Raw genomic sequence first — 12,193 nt, forward strand, 5'->3', positions numbered from 1 at the left:
GAACACTGTGCTGGAAAATGCTTTGATTTTCTCTTTATTGACCAGTGTCGTAATTCAACAAATTTTTTTATTATGTAAATTTAAAAAAAAATCTGTCGCAATGTTTTTCTTCGCTCCGTCTTGTTTGCACGAGTGCAGTTGCTCCCCTTGTTTTCATTCCTGGCGATCGCTCCAGGAATTATCCAGAACCACGAGTCGCTGCTCATGGACCTATTGCTCCCGATTACCATACCAGATATCCGTTTCCATTTGGTTATGACGAGGCCTCTAATAACCGACAGGCACAGGCTACTGTACGGTCTGCAAAAAGTACCTCCAGCTGTAGCAGGCTACACAATGGGGGGAATCGGCACTTAGAAGTCATGCCAAAGGTAAATCAGTTTAGAATTGTTTTTCGTTAGAAGTTATCGGACAATGTCACTCTGGAGGACAGCTCATTCGTGTTCTTTTTTGTAAGTTGCACCAAATCTGGAGTTTGTATGTGTTATTGACTTGTTGAGTCAACAAGGCACATACTGTATAAGAGGTCAACAAGGCACATACTGTATAAGAGGTCAACAAGGCATATACTGTATAAGGGGTCAACAAGACATATACTGTATAAGAGGTCAACAAGACATATACTGTATAAGAGGTCAACAAGGCATACTGTATAAGAGGTCAACAAGGCATATACTGTATAAGGGTCAACAAGGCATATACTGTATAAGAGGTCAACAAGGCATATACTGTATAAGAGGTCAACAAGGCATATACTGTATAAGGGTCAACAAGACATACTGTATAAGAGGTCAACAAGGCATATACTGTATAAGAGGTCAACAAGGCATATACTGTATAAGGGTCAACAAGGCATATACTGTATAAGAGGTCAACAAGGCATATACTGTATAAGAGGTCAACAAGGCATATACTGTATAAGAGGTCAACAAGACTTACTGTATAAGAGGTCAACAAGGCATATACTGTATAAGAGGTCAACAAGGCATATACTGTATAAGAGGTCAACAAGGCATATACTGTATAAGAGGTCAACAAGACATATACTGTATAAGAGGTCAACAAGGCATATACTGTATAAGAGGTCAACAAGACATATACTGTATAAGAGGTCAACAAGGCATATACTGTATAAGAGGTCAACAAGGCATATACTGTATAAGAGGTCAACAAGGCATATACTGTATAAGAGGTCAACAAGGCATATACTGTATAAGAGGTCAACAAGACATACTGTATAAGAGGTCAACAAGACATACTGTATAAGAGTGCCTTGTTGACCCCTTATACAGTATGCCTTGTTGACCTCTTATACAGTATATGCCTTGTTGACCTCTTATACAGTATGCCTTGTTGACCTCTTATACAGTATGCCTTGTTGACCTCTTATACAGTATATGTCTTGTTGACCTCTTATACAGTATGTCTTGTTGACCTCTTATACAGTATATGCCTTGTTGACCCCTTATACAGTATGCCTTGTTGACCCCTTATACAGTATGCCTTGTTGACCTCTTATACAGTATATGCCTTGTTGACCTCTTATACAGTAAGCCTTGTTGACCTCTTATACAGTATATGCCTTGTTGACCTCTTATACAGTATATGTCTTGTTGACCTCTTATACAGTATATGCCTTGTTGACCTCTTATACAGTATATGCCTTGTTGACCTCTTATACAGTATATGCCTTGTTGACCTCTTATACAGTATATGCCTTGTTGACCCCTTATACAGTATATGCCTTGTTGACCTCTTATACAGTAAGCCTTGTTGACCTCTTATACAGTATATGCCTTGTTGACCTCTTATACAGTATATGCCTTGTTGACCTCTTATACAGTATATGCCTTGTTGACCTCTTATACAGTAAGTCTTGTTGGCTTCCCACCTAGTTGTAGTACTGTGTTAATCACAAAATAAATATCAATTTGTTCTCCCAGGAATTTTACAATCGTTCAGCCCAGCGTCCATTTAATTTGAACTCTCAAAGAATAATCTAGTCTTGAAGAGCTTTTTTTAGTTTGAGTTACAGTAAAATGATTTCCTTGATGAATTCAGGTGTCTCCATATCAGATAAATGTAGTTCTTTATTGTATTCATTTCCTTTACTTGTTTGTGCCATATGGTTACAACATTTGGTTTTGATATATTGTTGCACAGTTTTGGCATCTGGATTATTCTACCTGAGTCGTCCTGCTACTTGTGTCTCTGGGGTGTTATTCTATGAATTGTGAAAAGTGTTTGGACCCCTCAGGTAAAACAGAAAACATTCTTACAAAGTTGTCAAGGTAATTACTCTGTTGTTTTCCTAAGTCTACAGGTTTAAAGGTTTAAACGTCTTGACGTACATTTTTGTGTTGAAGAATTTCCCTTTGGGGACAGTAAGGTCCAATGTCTTTGACCTATGTCTTCAGGTTGACGCCAGCAGCCAGGTACGATTTGAAAAATGTTCCATGATTTTCATGTCACATACTGAACATACTGAACATACTGAACATACTGAACATAGACCAGACCCAGGTGTCACACCATAAGGATGTCTGACCAGTTCTTTACTGCAGCTCAGGGCGGCCCGCGGCATAGGCAACATCTGTGACAGTGTCCTTTGTTGTTTCCTGCTCCTGTGATAAACCCAGTGAATACTCAAGAGAAACAATGTTATTTAGTAAAAATCTGTTGAATATTAAGCGATTGTGTGAGTTTTAGGGTATTACAATAAATTGGTAAGTAAGTCAGAAATGTGCTACTATTTTTAAAAACATATACAGTATAATAATCACAAAAGAAAGAGTCCTTTTTCTCACTTGAGCTCCTGCTCTCACTGCCGGTGAAAAAAACGTACTTTGTAAATATTACTGTGATGTCACAGTAAAAGACATCACAGTAATATTTACAAAGTAAGTTTTTTTTTAACCCTATATTTCTCTTTCTGTGATGTCACGAGAAAGAGAAATATAGGGTTAAAAAAACCACCCTTTCTGCCTTTTCTCAGGCTAGGATGAACCGATTTCAATTTGTTTTGCACATTTATACTACATAGGATCTCAGAATTCAATACACCTTCATATTCCAACCGGTGAAGTAGGCCTTTAACACTGGATTGTTTTTCAGTGCCCACACAGTACAGACAGGTAGCGGATCATGAGGAGATATTCACTGATTTAGACAAAGTGATTTTGACAACAAGCGTTCTCCAGAATTACTGACTACATCTTTAGTTGTGTGTGTGTGTCTGTGTGTACCTCCCCTGGCTGTAGTGTGTGTGTGTGTGTGTGTGTGTGTGTGTGTGTGTGTGTGTGTGTGTGTTTGAGAGCAGGTTTTAATATTGTGTGGAATGCATGTTGGAGTCATGTTTGTTTTTAATGGCTCTGGCTGATAAATGAATCCAGATTAAATCTAAATAAACCAACTTTCACAGAGAGACAGACGTGTGGAAAAACACTTCTCACTTAACTGTGTGTGTGTGTGTGTGTGTGTGTGTGTGTGTGTGTGTGTGTGTGTGTGTGTGTGTGTGTGTGTGTGTGTGTGTGTGTGTGTGTGTGTGTGTGTGTGTGTGTGTGTGTGTGTGTGTGTGTGTGTGTGTGTGTGTGTGTGTGTTTTGGTAAAAAAAATCCACAGCCTAGGTTCTGTGCGAGGTATGGTGCCCTCCCCCACCCCCCCCCCCCTTCACACACACACACACACACACACACACACACACACACACACACACACACACACACACACACACACAGTAAGGAGAAGTAGTGGATCACGAGGAGATATTCACTGATTATGACTTAAAGTGATTCTGACTAAAGCATTCTCTAGAACTGCTCACTCCACCTTTATTTGAAGTGTGTGTGTGTGTGGGAGCGCCCCCTACATTATTGTGTGTGTGTGTGTCTGTTTGTATATGTGTGTGTGTGTGGGAGCGCCCCCTACATTAGTGTGTGTGTGTGTGTGTTTGTGTGTGTGTGTGTGTGTGGGAGCGCCCCCTACATTATTGTGTGTGTGTGTGTGTTTGTGTGTGTGTGTGTGTGTGTGTGTGGGAGCGCCCCCTACATTATTGTGTGTGTGTGTCTGTTTGTATATGTGTGTGTGTGTGGGAGCGCCCCCTACATTAGTGTGTGTGTGTGTGTGTTTGTGTGTGTGTGTGTGTGTGTGTGGGAGCGCCCCCTACATTATTGTGTGCGTGTGTCTGTTTGTATATGTGTGTGTGTGTGTCAAGGAGTGGCCCCTACATTCTTTAGTGTGTGTGTGTGTGTGTGTGTGTGTGTTTGTATATGTGTGTGTGTGTCACTGTGTGTGTGTGTGTGTGTGTGTTTGTATATATGTGTGTGTGTGTGTGTTTGTTCTGTGTGCCTTTTGATTGTACTGAAAGGCCTTGGGTTCACAGTGAGATATTTGGCGGCGCGGTGTGTGTGACTCATGATGACACAATGTAAAACCTCAGACTGGAAACCACACGCTGCAGCAAGGACACTGTGTTCCCAATCTCATGTCCTCCCTCCTACACACTCATGTATTCGCACACACACACACACACACACTCACTCACTCACTCACTCACTCACTCACTCACTCACTCACTCACTCACTCACTCACTCACTCACTCACTCACTCACTCACACACACAACCACACTCACTCACTCACTCACTCACTCACTCACACACGCAGACACACTCACTCACTCACTCACTCACTCACTCACTCACTCACACACACGCAGACACACTCACTCACTCACTCACTCACACACACACACACTCATTCACACACAACTTTATTGAATGACAATATAAGGGCGCAGACACAGACAGACAGACAGACAGACAAACGGACCTCACACAAAATGATTTGGTAAAAATGTGTGTTGAAATCCTAATTAAAACCCCTTGTTCTTCTCTCTCTCTCTCCCTCTCTCTCTCTCTCTGTCTCTGTCTCTCTCTCTCTCTCTCTCTCTCCCTCCCTCCCTCCCTCTCTCTCTCTCTCTCTCTCTCTCTCTCTCTCTCTCTCTCCCTCTCTCTGCCCAGTCGTGGGATGTGTTCTTCAGGAATGCGAATGCGGGCGCTCCCCCCGGCTCGGCCTACCAGTCTCCCCTCTCCCTCTCTGCAGACCCCCAGCTCTCCTCTCTGGTTGGAGCCCAGCCCAACGTCGACAAGATGGTGGAAGATCATCTGGCTGTGCAGTCACTCATCAGAGCCTACCAGGTACACAGACAGACAGGGAGGAAGACGGGCGTGCAGACAGGGAGACAGACAGACAGGGAGGGAGGGAGGGAGACGGGCAGGCAGGCAGACAGGGCAGGCAGGCAAGGCAGGCAGACAGACACATAGACAGACAGACAGACAGACAGACAGACACGGCTTACCAGGTACACAGACAGACAGGCTGACAGACAGACAGACAGACAGAGAAATAGACAGACAGACAGACAGACAGACAGAGAAATAGACAGACAGACAGACAGACAGACAGACAGACAGACAGACAGACAGACAGAGAAACAGACAGACAGACAGACTGAGAGAGAAATAGACACACACACATTCCCAGTCACACTAATTTTCAAACTGTGATTTATAGGGCTGGCGGAAAAAAAAACGATTCATGTGATAACCGTGATTCCCCTCTTTTAAGGTTTTGAGTTGATTCATAATTTCCCAAAAAAACATTTAGTTATTTCCTTCAAAAATCGTGATGTCGAGGGATTGTGAACGCACAGTAAACGTTTAATATATTTAAATTGTGTCCTGTCCAAAAAAGGTTTTTATTATGTACACAAAAAAAAAAAAAAAAAAAAAATCACACACACACACACACTCACACTCACACACACACTCTCTCACACACACACACACACACACACACACACACACACACACACACACACACACACACACACACACACACACACACACACACACACACACACACACACACACACACACACACACACACACTCACACACACACACACACACACACACACACAATGAATTGATAAAAATTGTGTTAGACCCTTAATTAAAAGACCTAGTTATTTTCTCTCCTGTCCACAAAAAAATGGCTTTGGGGGGATTACTCTGAGATATAACTGCACATGTTTAGTTTATGAATGATCCATGTGTGTGGCTGTATGTTGTGATGTGATATTTAACTTGTCTTTTTCCCGCAGAACGTCCCTTTAAAACGGAGCTGAATACAAACTGTCATTAACTCAACTGTTTGAATGGATGCATATTAAAACCTGATATTCATTGAAATACCTACTTCACCGGTTGGAATATGAAGGTGTATTGAATTCTGAGATCCTATGTAGTATAAATGTGCGAAAAAAATTGAAATCGGTTCATCCTAGCCTGAGAAAAGGCAGAAAGAGTGTTTTTTTTAACCCTATAGAAATATAGGGTTAAAAAAAACGTACTTAGTAAATATTACTGTGATGTCTTTTACTGTGACATCACAGTAATTTTTACAAAGTAAGTTTTTTTTTAACCCTATATTTCTCTTTCTGTGATGTCACGAGAAAGAGAAATATAGGGTTAAAAAAAACACTCTTTCTGCCTTTTCTCAGGCTAGGATGAACCGATTTCAATTTTTTTTGCACATTTATACTACATAGGATCTCAGAATTCAATACACCTTCATATTCAAACTGGTGAAGTAGGCCTTTAAACAAATTTGAAAGTAAAAAAAAAACTTCTGATTCAAAGTGAGTTTTTAACTGGGATTTAAAAGAGGTCAAGGAGTTTGCTGACCCAATGTTCAAGGTAACAAGCATGGGGCCTAAAATTGAGCCCTGTGTAACACCTAATTATCGATAATCTCCTTGATCCAACTCTCTTTATATTTGGTTAAGACCGATTGATTGTCTCTGTCTCCGTGTGTGTGTGTGTGTCTGTCTCCGTGTGTGTGTGTGTCTGTCTCCGTGTGTGTGTCTCTGTCTCCGTGTGTGTGTGTGTCTCTGTGTGTGTGTGTGTGTCTCTCTGTCTCCGTGTGTGTGTGTGTGTGTGTCTCTCTGTCTCCGTGTGTGTGTGTGTGTGTGTGTCTCTGTCTCCGTGTGTGTGCGGGTGTGTGTGTGTGTGTGTGTGTGTGTGTCTCTCTCTGTCTCCGTGTGTGTGTGGCATATCAATTCAATATGTTATTTGTTTATGCTTTTCATTTTGTTTTGTAAATTTTGATATGTCTGAAATAAATTGAATCAATCAATCAATCAATCATGTTACACAAAATAGAAAGCATGATTACATTTTTCGAATGACAACCACTTGATGATTTTGGGCGACTGTGTCTCAGGTGGTAGAGCGGGTCGGCTGATGATCAAAGGGTTGGAGGTTCGATCCCCGCCCTGCCACCTGTGTCATAGTTGTCGTGTCCTTCGGCAAGACACTTCACCCACCTTGGCTCGTGTGAATGTCGATAGTTAGCTGCTGCTATCGGTGTATGAATGTGTGTGTGTGTGAATGGTAACGTGGGAAAGGAAAACAGGTCTCCCTTGTAAAAGAGTCTCCGGTCTCAATGGGATTTACCTGTAGAAATAAAGGTTAAAAGAAAAAATAATAATAATTGGAATAACATGTTCGAAAAGGAGTGGGAAGAAGTTAACACTCATTTAATCCCACCCCTTTAAAGGTGATAACACTCTGTGAGTTTTATATATATGTGTGTGTTCACTGGGTTGTTTATTATTTAGGTAATGGGTCAGATGCTACACCCATTGTATACTATCTATGTGTAAAAAGTATGGGGCCTAACATTAATCCCTGTGGAACATCTAATTACCAATACTCTTCTTGGTCCAACTCTTTTAATATTTGGTATATTTGACTCTTTTAAGACCTCCATAGTCAGTGTTCTTAAAGGCCTACTTCACCGGTTTGAATATGAAGGTGTGTTGAATTCTGAGATCCTATGTAGTATAAATGTGCGAAAAAAATTGAAATCGGTTCGTACTTCGTAAATATTACTGTGACATCACAGTAATATTTACAAAGTAAGTTTTTTTTAACCCTATATTTCTCTTTCTGTGATGTCACGAGAAAGAGAAATATAGGGTTAAAAAAACACTCTTTCTGCCTTTTCTCAGGCTAGGATGAACCGATTTAAAAAAAAAATTGCACATTTATACTACATAGGATCTCAGAATTCAATACACCTTCATATTCAAACCGGTGAAGTAGGCCTTTAAGAGTTTTGAACCCGGTGTGTGTGTGTGTGTGTTTATATACTGTGTGTGTGTGTGTGTGTGTGTGTGTTTTTATATACTGTGTGTGTGCCCTGGGTTGTTCATTGCTCAGGTGATGGGGCATCACAACGCACATCTGGATCCTCTGGGAATCAGCTGTGTGAATTTTGATGACGCGCCGGTCAATACCGGCTTCCAGGACGTTGGTGAGAACGCCGGGGATTAAGAAAACAAAAACTGCTTCAAGCCTGTGGTGTTAATGTTGCTTTTCCCTCCCACCCCTTTCTTTCTCTCCTGTCTCTCTCTCTCTCCCTCTCTCTGTCCATCTTTCTCTCTCTCTCTCTCTCTCTCTGTCTCTGTCTGTCTCTGTCTCTCTCTATTTCTATCTTTCTCTCTCTCTCCCTCTCTCTGTGTGTGTGTCTCTCTCTCTCTCTATCCCTCTCCCTCTCTCTGTCTGTCTCTGTGTCTCTCTCTATCCCTCTCCCTCTCTATTTCTCTTTCTCTCTCTCTCCCTCTCTCTCTATCTTTCTCTCTCTCTATTTCTATCTTTCACTCTCTCTCTCTCTCTCTCTCTCTCTCTCTCATTCTCTCTCTCTCTCCCTCTCTCTCTCTCTCTCTCTCTCTCTATCTCCTATTCTATCCCTTTTTGGTCTTTTCCTTCCTTCTGTACTATCACCCTTCCTCTGTCTTTTTTTCTGTCCTATCGATACCGAAATCTCTTCGACAATCCTCCTTTTCTATATCTATTCTTTTTGCTTCCAAATTCACCTGCTTCTCACCCACTCCTATCACTACTATCTTTCCACCATTTTGTTTCTTCTACCTACCTATCGTTCTTTCTACTCAACTCATCCTTTCGGCCATTTTGGTTTCTTCTATTTCACACCTCTCCAACCCCTCTCTACCCAACTCTATTCTACTCTACTTTATTCTATTCTGTTCTATTCTGTTCTATTCTAATCTTCTCCCCCGCTCACCACTCTCTTTCGACTTCCATTTCGGTTTTCTTCTACTTCTTCACACCTCCTCAACCCAACTCTACGTAACCCTACTCCATTCATTCTACTCCTATCTCACCCACCCAACACCACTATCTTTGGACCTCCATTTTGGTTCTCCTCCTTCCTTCTTCACACTTCCCCCATCCTACTCCTACCCAACCCAATTCTACTATTCTATCCTATCCTATCCTTCTCTCTCACTCACTCACCACTCTCTTTCGACCACCATTCTGGTTCTCCTCCTTCTTCACACTTCCTCCATCCATCCTACCTCCCACTCTCTCCGGGGTGGGGTCTTTCCCATTGTACCCTACCTTACGCTACTCTATTCTATTCTATTATTTTCCATTCTACCCTACCCAACCCTTCTCTACTCTCTCTCTCTCTCTCTCTCTCTCTCTCTCTCACTCACCACTCTCTTTCGACCTCCTTCTTCACATCTCCATCCTACTCCCTACCGACTCTTTTATTCTATTCTATTCCACTGTATCCTACCCTATTCTACTTTTCTATTATATTATTTTCTACTCTATCCTACCCTTCTCTCTCACTCACTCACTCACCACTATCTTTCGACCACCATCCTCCTCCATCCATCCATCCATCCATCCATCCTCCTCCTCTCTCTCTCCGGGGTGGGGTCTTTCCCGTTGTACCCTACCCTACTCTATTCTATTCTATTATTTTCCATTCTACCCTATCCAACCCTTCTCTACTCTCTCTCTCTCTCTCTCTCTCACTCACCACTATCTTTCGACCACCATCCCTCCATCCATCCATCCATCCATCCTCCTCTCTCTCTCCGGGGTGGGGTCTTTCGTCTTTCCCCGTTGTAGATTCGCGGGCACCACGTGGCCCAGCTGGACCCTCTCGGCATCATGGACGCTGATCTGGACTCTCACGTCCCCACTGACATTATCACCTCCTCCGACAAGCTGGGTGAGGAGCCAAAAATCCCTTATTAGAGAAAAACCACCAATCTTTACTTTACGTTCCAATCTCCCCCCCCCCCCCCCTCTCTCCAACCGTTTTACCCCCTGGATTTCTGGTTTCTGAAATGCACACACATGACGCTTTTCCATTACAATTACATTACTGGCTATACTTTTTTTTTTTTTTTTTTTCAATATTTTATTTTTCAATTTTTCAATTTTACAACAGTAACAAGACAAACAAAACAGAGCATGTCACCACATACTGTATAACAACATTTTGCGGCTGCCAGTTTAAAAAAAAAAAAAAAAAAAAATATCATTAGTCTCTCAGACACTACGCAAAGGTAAACAACCCCTCATGAGTGAGGTAGAATGAGTAGGCCTACATAGACACAACACACTTATTCACATAGTTAGAAATCTCTATGGGGATGGAGTAATCTGGCACAGAGACAAAAAAGGGCCATTACCGGCTATACTTAACACTACATTTTTATTTAAAAAAAATTAGTGACATAGGCCTACTCGATCGATATTGTCCTTTTACAGTTTTTTACAGCAATGAAGATACAATCTAGCCACTGCTGCGACCGCTTCAGTAGCTTGGCTGTGGTGTTGTGCAGGATAGGGCGCTCCTACCAATCAGTGGTCTGAAGAGTTTCACGTCACCTTTTAGTACCTGTGCTGTGTCTGAAATCGCGCACTTCTATACTTACACTTACTTTTTTGAGTGCACTTTGCGCAAAACCGGAGAGTGTGCCAAAATGCAGTGCACTGTAAGTTCCTCGGTCGTGCACTCAAAACGGTCTAAAACTTGAGTGTGGAGCGATGGACACTTTCCACACTCAACGGCCGCCATCTTGCCTACGTAGCGGAGAGGACGGGACATTAAAATCAAAATAGAGGAGCTTGAAGCAACTGTGGAGACGGACGCTCTCTACAAAAGTTAAATTACACATTTGTTTAGTTTTTCCGTACAACTACACTGTTTTAGACTGTATCCGACCGTTTAAAAAAAAAATACCACAGAAGAAGAACCTTCAAAATGCAAAGTCATTTCCGGTAGGTGCGCGACGGCAGTTTGGACAGTGCACTGTAGAAATGAGAGCACTGCGCCTATAAGTAAGTGTACTGTAGGGATAATAAAGTGCACTCAATGTAAGTGCACTTACGTAAGTGCGCGATTTCAGACACAGCACTGGTATCTACTTTTTTGGATCCTCGATGGAGTAGGTAAAGTGCTGGACAAGGTTCTCAACCCCGAGGTTACAAAAAAGTAGATCCGCATACACAATGGATGGTTAAGTAGACAGTATGTAGTATATACATATTAAGTATGTCGGGGGGGGGAGGACTTTAGTATGGCTTTTGGAACACTTACTTTGTTACTGTCCACCACTGAGTAGGTACCAGGGAATTTTTCATAGTGGTAAACCAAAAAAGGTGAGTAGAGTATAGTCATCGGAATGTAATGGAAAAGCGGCCAAATGCTGGAGAGAGTTTGTCAGTTTCGTGTCCTCGGAATGCTTCTGTAAAAACATTGTTGTACATTTGGGAGAATTTCTTTGTGTACAATCAATATTTTTAAACGGGAAACTTCTCAAACGTTCTCATGCACGGTGGATATTTCAGAAACTTCTAACCTGAAAAACCTTGTCACTTTCTCGATCCCTCAAATTTCCCCGGGGACTTTCTTGTACCACACAACCATTTCCCTAACTTTCCACAAGACTCTGGGATACACTTTCATCCTTTCACTTCATTTTTTGTTATTTCAAAAGAGAGTAAAATACCGAAAATGGTACCATGGTTACCCAATTCTAGATCCTTGTATCCGCACTGGTTAATATGTGAATGGAACCTGAACCTTTTGTAGTTGTGTGCGTTTCTAGCAGTGAATGTATTCCTAGCGTTTGCATTCTTCTTGTTGTTTTTGCTTCTGCTTGGCCGTGTTGGCTTTAGCTGTGGCCTCCGTATTAGCATCCTTTGGCTTAGTGCTGTTTGCTGTAGAGAAAGCCCTTCGTCACCAAGTAGAAACGGCAGTACATTTTCTATTAATTAAAGGTGCAGTGTGTAGTATTC

General features: G+C 41.9%; 1 protein-coding gene across 1 annotated transcript in view; it reads left to right on the forward strand.

Annotated features, from left to right (window-relative positions):
- Positions 1-12,193, forward strand: part of LOC307257312 (2-oxoglutarate dehydrogenase complex component E1-like) — a gene marked incomplete at its 3' end in the record, with an annotated part of 48,281 nt that overhangs the window by 14,298 nt on the left and 21,790 nt on the right. Inside the window, exons 3-4 of the mRNA XM_080036502.1 lie at positions 5,022-5,198; positions 10,013-10,115. Coding sequence (XP_079892628.1) covers positions 5,022-5,198; positions 10,013-10,115 — 280 coding nt within the window. The remainder of the gene's footprint in view (positions 1-5,021; positions 5,199-10,012; positions 10,116-12,193) is intronic.

This window comes from Ammodytes marinus, assembly GCF_949987685.1.
Source record: "Ammodytes marinus genome assembly, chromosome: 2".
NCBI lineage: Eukaryota > Metazoa > Chordata > Actinopteri > Uranoscopiformes > Ammodytidae > Ammodytes > Ammodytes marinus.